The 17,670-nt window shown below is 40.2% G+C and overlaps 1 protein-coding gene across 1 annotated transcript in view; it reads right to left on the bottom strand.

Moving 5' to 3' along the window:
• The window catches only part of CRB1 (crumbs cell polarity complex component 1), a gene marked incomplete at both ends in the record, with an annotated part of 95,816 nt that overhangs the window by 13,653 nt on the left and 64,493 nt on the right, over positions 1-17,670 (bottom strand). Inside the window, 5 exons of the mRNA XM_082286718.1 lie at positions 8,565-8,691; positions 11,663-11,791; positions 13,037-13,943; positions 16,293-16,458; positions 16,846-17,396. Coding sequence (XP_082142844.1) covers positions 8,565-8,691; positions 11,663-11,791; positions 13,037-13,943; positions 16,293-16,458; positions 16,846-17,396 — 1,880 coding nt within the window. The remainder of the gene's footprint in view (positions 1-8,564; positions 8,692-11,662; positions 11,792-13,036; positions 13,944-16,292; positions 16,459-16,845; positions 17,397-17,670) is intronic.

The raw sequence follows: 17,670 nt of genomic DNA, 5'->3' as shown, positions 1-17,670 counted from the left end.
CCCACAAATGGTTACTGCTTGGAGATGAGGGAACAGAGGGTCCTGTCCCTTGGGACATAAGGAGAGGACAGCTTGTGATGTTACCAGTGCTTCCCCCAACAGAAAGAGAAATATTTCCATTTATTTCTGTAATGGATAAATTAGACCCCAAAGTATTAATGTGTTTGAGAATCTCCAGAATCCCTACCCTACCATTTCACAGGGACCACCAACAATCAATGCTGTCTCCAGTGGTGCAAAATCTGTTCACTCTAAATAATTACAAAGATTTGTAAAGCTGCTGATTTTCTTGTCCCTTGAATTACAGCAGTTTCACATTTTTTACTTCAGTGCTCTTATTTTTTTTGAAAAGTGAATAATTTGTTCCACCAAATATGATTTGAATAAATTTAAGGACTGTTTTGTTTGCTGCACATTTAGATTGGTAGAAAGTTCAGATATTTGTGTAACAAGCTCTGCCTCTAGTTTAAATAGTTCTCCGTATCAAAACAGATAAATGTTCTTGATCATTTGAAACCAAAATATTTTTCAGATTCTCAGGAACACAAATTCTTTTTATTTCTTTTCAGTGGAATAACATTCCATAAGCCTAGTAAAGTGTGTAATTTTTTCAGATGTTATTAGGAATGGAGCTTCATATCAAGAACTCAAAAAATAGACAGAACATTAAGTCTCATGAACCATACAAGAAAAAAAAATGACATAAAATTTAGTATCTGAACAACACAGGCATGGAGTGCATGAATGTGTTATAAAGTGAGCAATGACTGAAGTAAATGCCCATGTGATGTGGATGTGGGTCCACAGGGAAAACATCAGAAGGTGAGAATAGGGAAGACAATGCCATTGCAACAGAAAGGATGGTGTACAGGCAAAATGTGTTAGTCTGAATACTCAGGTGTTATGTGAACACCATGCTTGAGCTGATTCCTGTTCTGCAGAGTGTTATGCTGTCATATGTCATCTGGGCTCCCTTTTCTGCTTATATTTACCACACATTAAATATTCAACTGCTTTTCACTGATGCATGCAGCAATCCTGGCCTTGTGAAGAGCTTTTGTGTCTTTCCCAGCTAAGACACATTAGATAACCTTATTGTCTTTGCATCCTAATGTTTTTGTACCTTATGTTTTGACACACATTAAATGTGTTTCGTGCAACATCCTTTTAGAAGTTTTAGTTAAATCCTGTGTTTTGAAGGCAGAGAAATACAAAATAGCAAAGGGTATTAAGGCGTTGTTCTGCTCTGAAAAACAATGGCAGAAATGGCATTGTGACATTTCCAATGACTTCCAGAGCAGAGCTGCTCATTTTATAAATCTAAAGATGTTTCTTCTTACCCCACATTCGACCTGGCACTGGAATAAAGCTGAGTGCTCTCTGGCTCCTACCATCAATGGTAATGATTCTGCCACGGTGGGTGATCTACAGCCACGCAAATGATGTGAAAACAAATAAACTCCAGCTTTTTCCCAGCTCAGTTACGCTGATTCTGCTAGGCTAAAAAAAGTAAAAATTTACTTCAGTTGATGAAATAATCTTATTTCAATAGCCTACCATCAGACTGTAACAAGTTTACCTGTGCTGTACAAATAGTTGCCATGATGAGGGTTTTCTCAACTTAGTAAGGTACTACAGAGAGAAAATCAGAAGTACCAGGAAATGCCCTTTATGCTTCCAGCAACAAGCAGCCTTGCAGGATGTAAGTTACATAGTCCAGAGTGTTTATTTCCTTCCAACAGCCTGCTCCCTGTCTAGATCTTGGGAGCCTCAGGAAAGCTGACAGGTGAGAGTTGGCTTCTGCTCTTTGATAGTTCTGCTGCCCCAGGGCTTGCTCCCTGCTTGAGGAAGAATGCCAGCAGGGATATCATGGGCTGGCTACGCTGACCGTAGGTGCTGCAAGCTGAGGGCATCACTTGTGAACAGGGACTCAGTCCTCTCTCCACTGGTCCTCAAGCACTGCTGGGTTCAGTATGATGTTAGAACATGCTAGTGAGTGGTTTCAAACCCCTCTGATTTCCTGAGGTTGTATCATTTGAGGCAGCTGACCCGCAGTGGAAATAGAACAGGGCATTTCAGAGAATGGTGTCATTTAGAAAATGTTTTACTGGCCACACCAGTCTTTTTCAATAGGCTGCAAGAGCTCTGGGGAAGATAAAAGTCACAGCAGGTACAGACATGCTTCTCATTAAGACACCAGCCTGATGCTCCCCAGTAACTTGGCCTGACCTTGCTGCCTGGAGCTCTGGGATGTTCTGTGACACCATCCGAGGAGAGCCTGGAGCTGACCCCCAGGCTGGGTGAGACCTTCTGCTCCCTCCCTGCAGGTTGGGACAGCTGGAATAAGCTTTTCAGGCACCGGGGGCCCCCTCAGCTCTTGGAGACCTGGGGAGGAGCAGCAGGTGAGAGGCCTGTCTGAAACTCAGGCTGGCAGCATTTTTCAGGTTCAGTTGACTTACCCAGCTTTACTTGTTCATTTTGCCACACTCCTGAGGCTGGCAGCTGAAACTTACTGTCTTGGTGTTGTCAACATTGGGCATTCAGTCTTGGGCTAAAGAATAAAAATTATCATATTGCCTTAAAATATATGCCAATAGGAATTTAATTTTTTTAAAAAATTTGTGTTGTATTTTTGTCTGTCTATTGCTTTTGAAGTCTTCTTGGGAGGTCTAGCAACCTATCTGCTTATATGGAGACTAAAATGTGTGTGGAAGCATAAATACCAGATATCTAGGGCAGCATTGTTCAGTTTGAAGGTGATTCCAATATTGCTACCCTAATTTCCCAATTTTCCTATTTTTCCCAGTATTTCTACCCTAATCTCACCAATTAGAAAATTCTAAAGTGTCCTAACCATCTGCAATAGGAAAGAGCATAAATTCAGGACAAAACCAAATCTGTACTGATGACAAAGAGAATGAAGTGCTTTCAAATTTTTTGCAATCTCAAGACAGAAACTGATGGGAGCACTGGCTTAGAACTGGTACAGAGTGGAAACTGAGCCTGCATGGCTGTATTTATCATCAGATCACTCTATAGGCCTCAAAAATAAAATCCTGTTGATGTTTCTGTGTATAAGGTATAAGATAGAGGTGTACAAGAGCAAGGCATACAGGTAAAGCCACAGTGAGATTGGGGGAAAACAGTGTGGTTGTTACATTCCTGATGTCCACATCTTTTAGTCAAATGATAATTATCCATTAATAGCTTCATAAGTATGAATATGTAAATAGCTATGGAATGCATTATTCATGAATCACCAGGCATTAATTATTGTAATTAAGTATCATTTGCTACGTTCATATTACTAACCCTTCCAGTTAATGAATACATTAGCTAATCACTGTAGAGCAGATTCAATCAGAATTCCCTGTGTCTGTGCTATGGAAGCCTGAGAGAGTTTTATCAAATTTAGATTCAATATTGAACATATCCAACATGCTTATCAGTGTATTTTTAATGACATTAAGTGTGAATCATAACCTCCAGTGCATGATGCTTGTCCTTGTGCCCAGGAGGATGGAATGGTACCAGCTGGAAGAGAATGTGGAAGCAGCAGCGGTGCAGCACATGGCAGCAGCTCTGTGAACCAAGGAGAACTTTAATTCTGGGACATGAAATCCACCTCCATTTTCAAGCCTCATGTATATTCACACGTATAATAGGAGAGGGGGGGGTGTTTTGTGAGGGAGTGCTGTCCCAAAGGTGCTGCTGGTGACAATGTTCAAGGAAAACAATTTCAAAGCTCAGCTGGAGCTGTTTGCCAGGCAGTGCCTTTTGCCAGCACCAGCAGGACACAGCCCTGGCAGGATGTGCTCCCAATCTAATGGGGCTCAGGGCACTCCTGAAACAAGAAATAAAATGAAAAACCCATCCCTGGCTTTTGTCTTTACTCCCTGGAGATCCATTTCAACTAATAGAAGTCTCAGTAACACAAAAAGAAGATTTGCTGCAGCTTTTATTTTATTGCCTTTTTAGGGTTATAGTTCTTAGGAGCAGGCCTTGTGGGTTTTGAAGTAGAAATTTTAAATAATTTATTGCAAACAAGAGTTTCATTATTTTTAGGGAGAATCACTATCTCAAGATATAAATATGTAAGTTCAAGTGCTGAAAGTTAATAGAAACAAGTAAAATGCCCTCTTGGCTGAACTTCTGGCTGTCAGGACAGAAAAAATATTTGCAAAGAAAGAATGAAATCTTATTTCATCACTGTTAGGTTGAAGAAGATTTTTTCCTATTTTCAGGTTCACCAAAGTACTGTAGTCATGTGCAGTGAATAAGTGATTATTGGATCTAGTTTCCTCAGTAATCTGGGAGTAAGAGAATCCAAATAAGCATACATCAAGGATATTTTCAAATTCTCAAACACATGGGGTCTTTGTAGTTAAAACTGTCATAAGATACTGACGCAGAGAGGGGTCAGTCAGAGCCTGTTTTTCTAAGGGCCAGAAGTAGGAACAATGGTGAATAAAGCAAATATGCTCAGTGAAATACCCCTCGTGCATTTTCCACACACAGTGAAGAATCTGCTTTCATTCATCCCACAGCTGATGCAAATCCCTTTGCTCTCCCTTCCAGTGTACCCATCACTGCTGTCTTCCCCCTTAGAAAACTTAATTCTGCCTCAAGCCCAAACACTGTTACTTCTCATTACCCAGCTTTCTGAATGACAGTCGCTGGCATCTGACAAACAGTTTGAGTTTTAGTATCACAGAGGGATCCATTACAGATATTACCAACATGGAGCGTCACAAGCCACACCTTCAAAAACCACGACCTTGCTTTTTGGCTTTCTTTCATTTGCGTGTCTTGTACCCCTCCTCTAATTCCCAGTATACTCGAGATGATGATTTCCCAACCTCTTCTCAATGCCCAGATTAGTAGGAGTGTGTTTTGATGTTTCTTTTTTTTATAAAGACTGCTTTTCCACAAAAGCACGAACTCGGCAGGGGGTTTGTCTTCTAATTAAAAACAAAACAACTATCAAAAAATTTGCAGCACAGTTGCAACATGAGAGATGTGTGAAGATCTTGCTTTATACCTTATTAATGAATAATGGCCTTTCAGCCCCTCGAATTCTAAAAAATCTTAACAATTGGATGTATTTACAAAAAGATTAGTGCTTAGTGTCATTATTCATCCAGCTATTTTTTAATGTTTGCTTCTATACGTTTCCCTTTACTTGTCTGACACCTACAGCTCTTGAAAAAAAAATATAGACAAGAAAATGACTTAAGTTAATCTGGCATTTGTTCATTTATTTTTTAGCTTTTTAAACTAGAAATATCAAGTCTGCAGCACTGTGCCTGGGGCGGTTGGAGTGGTTGAAGAGCTTCAGTGGGAAGCACCTGCCTGGCCCTGCCCTGCCAGAACTCCTGGAAAACCCTGGGATGAAGCAACCTTGGTTGGTGTGTGGTCTTCCTGTGAAGGGTTCAGAAAACATGGCACACTGAAAGCAAATGAACAGAGCCATCAGCAGGAAATGAGGAGCAGACATAAAGAGACAAAGGCAGAAGGTTTATTTTGTGTATAAAGGTAGGAAATTTATGTACACGTGCACAATGCAATTGAGGATACAGAAGTACAAAGAGGAGAAGAGCAGCATTTCTGAGGCCAGGGGATGTTTCATGATGACAAGGCATTAGAGGAAGGAAAGAATTCAATTACAGGTGAGAGTTTTCAGTAAAAGAAAGAGTGAACTGATGCCCTGCTAATACAGTTTAGTTTAAAGCTTATGTATTGCTATAAATTCATATAAAACCTGTATTTAATATTGTATAAACACTCATATCAAGTTTCTAGTATGGAATAGAAAGAGTATTGGAATCTCTAGACAAATGCATTCTTTTTGTTTTCACATTTTTGATATAGGTCTAATGCCAGATATACTGTGATTACATTTATTGCTTTCTACCTTTCTTCAATATTAATACCATGATGAAATCTTTGCTACAGTGTGTCCTGTAGTGCATGTTCTATAAAGTACCTAAGAGTTCAATTTAGTTACGTGGAAGCTGAACTAAACCCAGTGAGAAAATAAAACTAGGCCAAACTTCATTATTTTCTTAATTATAGTTATTTAAGAAAAAAAAAATTGTTTGAACAGCTTTGGTTAGTAGCAGTAGGGGTTTTTTTCATTTGAATTTTTAAGATTTCTTATTTCTTTGCCTTTAGTTAACATTCTGAAATAGGACAGTTTTTATTTCAAGTTTTGTGATTAATTTTTCATTTTTCATTTTTCATTTCAATAATACTGAACTGAGGAATGTTTTTTGTTATGATTAAACGAAAGGTTACAGTTTGGAATAAACTTCCCAACATAATACGTTATTATTTTAAATTTCCCCACATGAAAGCAATTTTCCAAAACCATATCTTCACTGGAAAAAGAAATATTTAAAATGCAGTCTGGTTTTGGCTTTTTCTCTTTGCCTGCATTCTATAATTCCCAGTATTACATGTGATTGCCAATAAGATTAGTAAATCTACATCTGATAGAATATATAGTTTTGGTTCTGACACTGCTACATTAATTGCATCTCCAATGCATTCCTATCCAGTGTTTATTGATTGCTTACAAAGAGGAAACAATTTTTTTGCTGAATTTATGTATTTTATATATATATATATAAACATTATTTATAATGATTTTTAATAAGATTTTAACAAAAAAATTGCCCTAATCACTTTTCAGGTATGATAAAGACAGAAAAGAAATTATCCTTGTGTACAATTCTTATAGGTAAATTTACTGTGCTTAATTTTCATACTAAGGCAGATGCTAGCAACAGGAATTTGTGACAAGGATGAATCATGATTTTTTCCACAAATGTGCAAAAGTTTGTTTGGTTCTTTTTCTCCCCCCTAAAATAGGAGGAGGGTTTTAATAGCACGAATGTTGCTGCATTTGTGCGCTGAACGGTACTCAGAAAAATAACAGACTTGGGGGCATTTGTAAAGGCAGACAAGAAAAAATAGTCCTGATCCACTATCAGGGGCCTCTGCCATATCCTGTTGTGGCAAAACAGAAAGCTAAGCATCTCACTTGCACACATTTCAGGGTGTCCTAATGTCACTGGAGATTTAAAGGTGGGATTTGCTTTTCCTGGATGCATCAGGTCCAACCCGCAGCGAGCTGGGGAGGACTGATGAAGGAACAGGGTCAGGTTTGAAGTGAGGGAAAATTATATCAGTGCTTTCAAGGACATCTCCAAAAGACCATTTTTTCCCTCTGTAGTCAGTAAACCTCCCAGTCTGGTGTTAGTCCTTCCTATAACTCTGCTACCTGCCATACAGCTGAATAACAAAACACCACCCTCTACACTCTTTTTTGAATCCTCTCTCAAGGACCATAGAGAATCTATGCAAATATAATAATGAATGTCCAAATAAATTATTTCACCATTCATAAATGGGATTTTTGCCTTAAAGAATGGTTAAAAAAAACCAAAAACCGCTCACTTTTTACAAATGTTTAGTATTTAGCACTGTATTTCAGTTCTGTCTTCACTCTCAAAAGCAACTACAAAGATATTTGCTAAAAAATTATTGTTAAATTTCCTGGTGCTCGTAATTTTCAGGTCCCTTATTTTCATTCTTTTAAGAATCCATGAACAACTGACCCAATTACTTCACTTGCTTCCTAAGAAGAAAAATCCTTTTTTTTTTTTGTCTGATGACACTGATCCACTAATAAATAACACAGGTTTACTTGAAGTTACAGAAATCTTTAAACAAACAACAAATCTGTGACTTTCAAATCTGAGATACTTACTGGGCCTTTCTTGAAAGGGGGAATGCTGGTAAAGATTAAGATGGTTGTATTTGTTCTCAAGATAGTACATTGGAGGTGTAGAGGCTATTGGAGCAGAGGATCAGGATTAGTGATATCAGTGCAGGATTGACACTAATTCAAATGGATGTGGGAGCCTCCTCAGCATGTTGTGAATTGCTAATCCAAACCATTACCTAATTACCCAAAAATAGCCTGCATGATTTCACAGGTGTGAGGCCTAACTGCCAAAGGAACAGCAATGAACATGGTGTGTGATGCAAAGGTAGTGACCACCTGGAAGATTTAATTTAAGATTAGACTTATTGAAGGCAGTGGGTCTTTGCCACTCATTGCAGTAGGGTTTGAATGCCACCCTCAGTAAATGTGACAGCTGTGTTGCCTCTTAGTTGTCCCACTGTCACCCACTGGCAGTGTCCGTGTGGTGAAATGCTCTGGTGGAGGTGGGGCAAAACACTCTTTAACATCTGCTAGCATTTGTTCTAAAACTAAATCAATTAACTAAACCAGATCCAAAGAGATTCATAGAAAAACCATTCGAAGAAATATAAAACAAGTTTTAAAACTCTGATACTTGTATTGCTTTGCTAAGCTGGTCAGCCAAGGCATCTTCTGCTGCAGTAAAACACAAAAGTTTCAAGACTGCTCAATAGTCTTCCTGATCACCCCACTCAACTGCTGGCTCATCATCCATTCGTAGAATGAGATAGGAGAGAAGCTGAAAGAGATTCTGCCACAAGAGCAAAGAGACAAAAAAGGAGAGGTCGCTTACATCGATCTCACAGCGGTCGCCAGCGTAGTTCACGTCGCACAGGCAGTGGAACTTGTTGAGGAGGTTCTGGCAGAGGCCCCCATTCAGACACGGATCAGAGCTGCACTCATCAATGTCCTTCTCACACCTGGGGGAAAGACTGCAAACAGTCAGCCTCTGAAACCAGGCATCAAATGTGTCAAACAGGCACATTTTTAATTCAGAAGCTTTGTGGGGAGGGAGAGGAAGATGCACTGGGACATATTTCCATACGTGTTTATGGTTTTATTAACTAGCTGATTAGCCCCACTCAAATCCTGAACTTCCTGTATGATTTTCAAACACAGATAGTTAAGCAGGCAATTTCATCCCTGTAAAGCACTTCATGGTTAATGGTGCTTAGCAAGGTGCAGTGAAAATTCTTGCATGAGTTTAGAGTGAGCTCTGGTGCAAGTCCTGCTGACAGCTTGCTTGTCCTTTTCATTGTTCTAAGAAGCTGAGAGCACATTTTCCTTCTCAGCAATCTGGATATCAGTCCAAAAAATGCACGTTTTTCCCAGCTGAGTGCTTCTGGAAATATTCACCTGCTTTTTTGGGGTTTTTTTAACCCTTTTATTTTCTTCCCTCAATTTGGAATGCCAATAGATCCCAGCACAACTTCCTGTCCAGTCTCACTGAGATGGGCCCCAAGAGTGGTAAGAGCCGTGCAGAAGAAGTGTTATAAGCCTTAATACATACTGCTATGTGTTTTTGAGTTAATTCTGGTGGTAAAAGAAATTTGAGTTGTAATTTCTCAAGGCAGCCAATGGAAAGATGATGGTGTAAGATTGTCTGAAAACTACTAATGATTTGGTGATTTTTCAGCTCTGACAATGTTCTCTTTTAATTCCCTGCTTCCTTTTATCAAATAATGCTAACAGTTAATCCTAATTGTTCCAAGTAAAAATGCAGTTTTATACTTGGAGAAGAATGTGAAAAATTATCTCTGAATTATAAGGAATTGTTTTGTTCAATCATATTCATAACCAAGCAATAAAATTTTAATCTTGCATCAGAGAAGACTATTTATTTCTATTAAACACTTTTACTCAATTGATCTAAACATCTTTCAATGTCTTCCTTAAATGATAAATTTATTAATATACTTCAAAGAGCTAAGGTATTTATCCAATATGCAAAAATTGTATAGCTTTGAAATTACCTATGCAAATAAAAAAAAAAAGCCAAAACCCCCTCAAATCATCCAGGGAATCAGGTACCTGAATCCAAGTGAGTTTCAGGAACACTTAAAAACCTGACTCCCTTTACACAACTTTGAAAGTTCCAGCCTGAATTGAATGACAAATTTTTGAGAGAGAGCTCTATCTTCTTTTATGGAGAGTGATCTTTCCACATTTCCCTCTCCAGCTGCTATTAAGTTCACTGGGCTTTGTTTTTATGTGTGATCCCAAGTCAGTTGATTGGCATAGAAGGATGTTGTTTTCTCTATTTCTCAGCAGATGTGCACCGGTGGCTTTCTGAGGGATGAAATATTGTCTTAAAGGAAAATGCCTGCTTATCAATCTAATACATAAATATACAAAGGGCTTTGGTTTCAATTTTCTTATTAACAGATATATTTGAATTTGTTCTGAAAAAAAAAAATAAAAGAAGGGGTGAAATGGTCTCATTTGATCTAGTGAGACCTCCAAGCATGGAAGTACTGCTGGTTTATGGTTTGGCAGCCTGCAGGAACAGAGGCCAAATGGTGCATTTCAGACCCTGGAGAAGAGTGCCTGCTGCCACAGGCAGTTAACGTGCAGCTCGCCGGGCACAGGGCTGCTGCTCGATACGAGAGCCTGGGGAGCCATAAAACAGAGATTACTGCCAGCCAGTGGGATGGATGGAAGGACGGCTCACTCCCAAAGCTGTAGTTAGCACGTTGGCTGGCAGGGGAAGGGAGAAGGAAAAAGTGCTTTGCTTCTACCTTGAAGTCCCAAGAAATATACGCAGTGCAGAAGTGGCTATGAATATGCTTTTACTTTTTAAAATCTTATTTTATTGTATTCTTTTCCCCCTTGTTGAATATTGTGAGGTGGTACACAGGCGACCTGGCTGTTAACAGTGCAATTCAAACGTATCTGCCAACTATACTGTGCATTGAGTGGGTGGAAATTTTCATTTAATCTGTCTTTTACAGCCTACTGTACTCCTTCCACAAAATCAGTGGGCTCATAAGTTTTTGAGAGAATGAAAACCTTTTGTTGGAAACTTCTCTGTGTTACAGCTTGGTCCTGTTGAACTTTTGGATATTATACTCTGATATAATGCTAGTTTCACCAAGGATATGTACAATATTTCCTGTCTCACCATCCAAAATGTCCTTACCTGTTCAGACTATGACTGGGACAATGCCTTCCTGAATTTCTACAGCACCTGATGCCCCGAGACTCTCAGCCCTCCCTGCTCCAGAGCTCTTTGAAGGCCAGTATTAAGTGGTGTTACAAGAATACATGATCCAAATTTCACTGTGAGGAAGGTCCCTGTTTCGGGCTAAACAGTAATATGTGCAAAGTATTCCTTACTCTCTTCTAAAAACAATAATTCTGTTTTCTTACTTCAGCATTCAGTAAGAGAGCATGGCATACCATGCCACCAGGTATGCCACCTCTTACCATCCCTATGATGCAATAGACTGTATATTCACAGCAGACATGTGGAAATGAAACAGCTTTGCATATTCATGTGCCAGAGCATGTAGCTGGTTTATATATATGAGCAGGATATGTGTGTTTATGTGTCCCCACCTATGGAAAGGTAACATTCTAACTTGTCATATGAAAATCTGGCACAGAAGCCAAAAAAAGGCATAGACAAACAGGCATGCAGTGCTGTTTAAAAAATAGTATCTTGGGCTGGATTACTGGTGCTGCATTGGACTGAGCCTTGCTGCATTCATTCGCGATTTTTGTCTAAAACTGCAATGCTTCTGACCCTCAGAGTCACTCAAGCAAGGAACTGCTGCACTTAAAACAGCTCCTTTGTATTTCTGCCAGAGGACTGACTGTTACCCTCTGGACTCTTTGGAACAGCTTTTGGAACAGGTGCTCCCCAAAGATGTGCAGGACAAAGGCTCTCACCGTTCTCCCAGAAAGCCCGGCAGGCACATGCAGGTCAGCTCGCCGTCAAGGTCCGTGCAGTTGCCGTAGTTGAAGCAGGTGAGGTTCCTCTCTTCATTCCCACAAACTGTGTAAGGTAATCTTCGATATCTGGGAGAACAAGAAGGCAGCAGCAGTTATTTGCACTGGCCTTGTTTCTGGATGTCTCGTGCTCTCTCAGCTGAAGCAGGGGAGCAGGGTATTGCCCACAGGAATGACAGCTGGAACTCAGATTTAAGACTCTCAGAACATGTTTTGCCTAACTTTTTTAATTTGATGGACTTAGTTTTTCTTCTCCAAATATGTACTGGCAAATTAATGATTCATTTCTCAGTTAAAAAAAAAAGGACATCACTCTGCTTACATGTGGCTCTGTGTGATACCTGGACAACTTAGTATAAGATTTCAAAAGAGAGACTTAACGTACAAAACAGATTTACCTGGGCCACCATAAGGCATCTTCAAATCTGAGGATGTCCTCACTACTCAGAAAAATAAACAAAACCTGCCAATTTTAGTAATTATATCCTAAAAGACTGTAGTCGGGTACCATGAAGGTGATTGTCTGTTTGCATCCTTTGGGCTGCAGCAGACTGGATTTATTGGAGTCCTCTGGAGGAAGGAGAAGGATTTTGCCTTCTTGGAGAGGAATGGGACATGCTTAGAGGGGAGAATTTTATGGGTGTGAAGAGAAGGGCACTTATAGGGAAGAGCCTGCAGCCTTTCTAGAGGAGAGTCTGGAAAGAATAAGAAACAGTATGTGAGCAGTGTCAAAAGCAATGGGGAAAATGGGCTGTGTGGTGTTTGCAGCTACCTGGACTGAGAGCAAGCTGGGAGGAAAAGATCAACCCGGAAAAGATGCTGTGTGTGAGGAGAAAAACAACTTCTTTTCTTACTGTTATTTTCTCTTACCAATTCTGAATTCCTTTATTTATAGCTCTAGAGCTACACTGCTCTAATAAAATATAGTTTTAGTGATTTAAAAACCTTAAGGTTTTTTTTTTTTCTGAAAAGAAGATGTAGCAAATGTATTTTCAAGCTCTGGAAGGCTTGTAATCTTGTCATCAGAGAGTTCATAGGACCAATGCTGGCAGGAGAACAGGGCAGCAGAGCTGTGCTTGGTTCCTTCAATCCTTGCCTCATCAGTCTCTGCCTGAGCTGGCAGCTCTCCACTGCCTCAGTCCACATCTAATTGATCTGTACAACTTTCTGTACTCTTCATACATCGGCTCCACAGCCATGATTAATATAGAGACAGATGCAAAACATCTGTGTTCAAAACAAAAACTTCAGTGAGGTAAAAACCCTTCAGAAGACACTTGACAAAATCATGTGGATCAGCCTTGTTTACAGTACCTGCAAAACCTCCCAGTGAAGTTAGCAGCACACAGGCAGGAGTAGCCATTAACCCCATCAACGCAAGTGGCCCCATTCACACACTGGTGGCCATGGCACTCGTCTATGTCCTCTTCACAGTTCTCTCCTGTGTAACCAGGCTCACAGCTGCACCCATAGGAGGAAATCCCATCTGTGCAGTTCCCATGAATGCAGGGGTTTGAAGAGCACTCATCAATGTTGACTTCACAGTAGCTGCCAGTCCACCCATCGGGACATACACAGTGGTAGGAAGTGTACAAGTCTTCACATATCCCCCCATGCATACAGGGGTCTGAGCTGCAGAAATCTACCTGCAAACACCCAGTAAAAGCAGGGTTTGCAGATATTTTGAGAAATTGCTCCTCTTGAGGTTTTTTAGTAGGGATGTCAGCATTTTCAAAGTATGAGAGATAAATGCCACTGATTTCTATGGTGCTCATACACCCTCGCAGGCCATCCAGGCTGTCGAAAGCCTTGTCAGCCACATAGATGTCTGTCTCTTCTCTTAAAAAGTTGAGGCTTCCTGCAGCAGCTGTGCTGGTTACTGTGTCTTTCTTGTTGTCTATATCCATGTGCCATCTGGAGGACTGGGACAGGGGCTCCACCATGGAGACCATCACTTGGTGCCATTTGCCATCACTCACAGGCACTGAACTCGCAAGGGTCAGCCTGTAGAAGCTGTTGCCACTTTGCAATTGAAACAGGAGTTTGGAGTTGTGGATACTGATAACGACAAACTCAGGCTCCCTCTCTGCATACAGCAGGATCACGTCAGTGTCCCTGGTTCGAAAGCCAAAGATGATATTGGTGAGGTCTCTACTGATTTTCCCATTGCTTCTGTAAAATACCGCGCTGCTCCGGCCGCTGAACACCGCGTTAGCAAGACCTGTGCAAAGACAGCAATTGAGAAACAGGGCCAGTTTTACACCAATACATGTGGAGCAATGTCTCTCCAGTGCACATGCTCCCTGCCATATAACTCCTTTGGGGTTTGCTGAAAAACAGTCAAATTCCACCAGTGTTTCAGTTATCCTGGTCTGCCTCTCACGGCTGTGGAAATTACAGGGCAGCACCAGCATCAGCTATAATGACATCCAAAGTGTACTGCTCTGCATCATCTCAGGTTGTCACTCCAATATACAATTCTACATTACTGTTATTCCTGTATTGCAAAAGAAGATATATTTTTCATTTTATGCTTGTTTCCCAGGTGTGGGCAGCTAGTTATTCCCTGTGACAGATCTGGATGGGGTGAATATTTCTTCCCAATTCCTTTTTTCTTAGGTGTGTCTTAAGATGTTTTATCAAGTATTTGACTGGATCCCAATTTCATCTAACCAACGCAAAAGGATGAATTTAATTGAAGTCAGTTGATGCAAACCCCCTTCAAAATCCCTGTAAGCAGAGTCATGCCTGTCACATTTAAAACCAGCTTCTCCTGCTGGGCAGGCACTGCCACAGCCCTGTGCTGGTGGAACTGGGAGGGCAGCAGCTCTCAGCTCACACTGCTGTGAGTGAAAATTGATGGGCAATGTTGTGGCAGCATTATGGACATCTTCACAAAGGTATTTGACACCTTTCATTAACATGGTTTCTACTAAAATGCATTTACTCACTGGGCTGTAAATTTAAACTGAGGTTCTGAGGTTTCTGAGGATTATAGGCAGGGAGGAGGGACAGGAACGAATGTCTTCTGTCTGTACTTCAGAAAAAAAATAGCTCTGAAAGATCTGAGATAAGCTGGGTTTCTGAACTATCTCTGGTCTTAGTAAATCTTGAGGAAAAGAACCCTGGGAGTCCCAGTACAAAGTTATTGACTGTGTATCCTGATGCTAAGGCAGCAGAGGCGTAACTGCATTTCCTGGTGCATCAAATGTGGTGTCTTTCTCATTGAAAAAGTTTCCTCAGAGGAAATCATACTAAAAGGAAATTCAGAGTTTTTCAAGATTATTCCTGCTTTTTAAATATCTCACAAACCTGCTGAGCTTTTTTAAGCAGAAGACACCAGGCAGAGAAGTCACTGACCAGGAAAGCTTTTATTTTGTTATCCTGTGTTGAACAACAAGAATCTTATCCTGTAGCTAAGAATACAACTAGATAAAAATGCAGTTCTGTAGTGCAGGAATTTTTGAATATCTATTAGGGAAACTCCCTACTGTTGCCACATAAACCAGCACAGAAATCTAAATGGGATGACCTTGAGTCATTGAAAGTGTAAATGAACTTAAGTTTAGGAGAAGGAAACAGTGCAGGTACTTTTCAGTTCACTGTCTCTGAGTGTTTCTGTTCTATCCTAACATGCAATAGCAAATTTTATGAGAGAATGTATTTTGATGTTATTATTAAAGACATCTCTGAGAGAAGGAGCTATTATTTTAATTTCAGTTGCAATTTTAACCCATCCTGCAATGCTGATTCTAACAATCTGAACAAAAATAGTATCATATTGGTCTGTCTGTGATAGAGATCTTTTGTTGAGCAGCCTTCCCATTCCTAAGAGTCAGCCATTCTAACAGATTCCATCAGACTGAGTGGCTGACTTAAAGCCTACCCAGCTTTGGTAGGGCTTTCTTTGGTAGCAAAAAGAAAAAAAAAAATTCTTAAAAATACCTATTTGCTTCTTTAATTCCACTCCAGGGTGAGAAGGAGAAGGGAAGTGGAGAAAGAACGAGATGTGCAGGGTGGCTAATGATCCTAAGGCAACTAATGGTCATCAGTTTCCAAATGGACTGCCTGGCATGCAGGTGCTTCTTTCGAAGACACTGCCTGAACAACTGTACTGCAGGTAGTGAGGTGACTTCCTTCAATGCTATTCAAGATTTAAGAAAATCAAATGATGCAGTGTGAGTTATGTAGCTTGTCTTTTCAGGAGGATAGGGAATGTTCTAAGGTTAATCCACCATTGGATTAACCTCTTACCTCTTTGCAGTGGAAGTGTGAGGGCAATGTACTGATCTCTTGGACAACCTTGACTAGTTGGGCTGAGTAAGTCAAAACTGAAGGTCCTGTAAACCTCAGTGTCTGAGTCAGGGCATCTGGGTGAGAATTTCTGGGTTTGGTAGGGCAGACTCTTCCCATTAACATTAATTAAACTGACATAACTATTATTTTAATACAGAAACAACATTGGAATGAACTTTAAAGGCAGTAAATACTTCATTTCAAGGAAATGCTGCTGAAAATGTCTATTGCTGCTGATCTCCAAAGATGGTTGGAACAACTGAAATGTACCTACATTCAAATCCTTGGTGCACCAGCTGGCATTGTGCTTCATGAGGACAGGGCCCAAGCTCACACCATTTAACTTCCTCACATGCCTTCCCCACTGTGTTAGGGGGGCACGCGCAAGTGAAGTCATCCCAGATTGAATAGCACACACCACCGTTGTGGCAAGGGCTGGACTATGGGGAAAGAGAAGAGATAACCTCAGTATGAATCAAGGCTGTTGGACTCCCAGCTCTAGGGATGGGGGACTGTTTGGCAAAAAGAAGCTTTCTTTTTATTTCAGATGGAAAATGATAAAGACCAGTATTATGACAATTCAGCATGTTCAATAATTGGTGAAAAACTATTTCAGCCTCAAAATAGTTTAAATCTCCCCTATGCAAATAGATATTGCTTCTGATATTCATCGTATGTAGCACAGCTTAACAATATCTGCTCTATCATTTTTGCATGTTTTCCTAAGCTGTGATTATAATCAAATAATGTATGGGAACATACTAAAAAATTAAAATAAACTCCCCATTATAAGCACACAAAAATGCTCTAAAAAATGTCATTCTTACCTTGCAGAGGTTGTCACCAGTGCAGCCTTGGGTGACGTTGATCAGAGTTCGGTTGATAAGAGAATTCAGTGGATTGGTGATGGGGAAGAATTCCAGTGGCTGGTTATTCACCCGTACATCTTGGATGCAGCCTTTGAAATACCTGCCATTTCTATCAGTTTCTTTCTTATCTGGTAGGCCTCCAATGTAAAGAATATCCTTACTTTGGATGGTTAGTGTTGGAGTAGAAATAAAGCCTAGGTAGTGAGAGGACTGGAACAACTCCATCTTATTTGGTTCTATTTTTAATGTTATTAAGTAAAAGTTTCCATCGTTCACGGAGTGTTTCCCTAATAACTTCATGGAATTTAGAGCTAGCATGGTGAGTTTCCCACCTTCCAAATAGACTCTTATGTAGAGGTAAGTACTGTTTCTCAGAGCCAGTAACAAGCCAGAAGGTTTGCGTGTTCGGACAAACATTGATATGATGAAGTTCTCATTCTGAGTGGAATCAACAGGAAAAGCAGCATAGCCTGAGGAGTCCTCAGATCCAAACCGGCCTGGAATGTACTCTTGAGGTTAGAGATATGGGAAAAGGTAAAAAAAAAAAGAAGAGAAGGGAGAAAAAGAAAATAGTTAGGGCTAAATGATGAGGGAGGCAGTGCAATGATCAAATAACTACTTCGGGTAATATTTATGTATTATGTAAGATGTGCTCGTATTTATGGACAAATAAACACTTGATCCAGCTGTAAATAGCTTCTATTTCAAAATTCTTGTTGGCTTCCATGGCCATAGCATTAAGGCCCAGTGCAGGACCAGATGTTTTATTTTTGGGCACATTTA

This window comes from Coloeus monedula, assembly GCF_965178545.1.
Source record: "Coloeus monedula genome assembly, chromosome: 9".
Lineage (NCBI taxonomy): Eukaryota > Metazoa > Chordata > Aves > Passeriformes > Corvidae > Coloeus > Coloeus monedula.
This window is presented reverse-complemented; position numbering and strand designations above follow the sequence as displayed.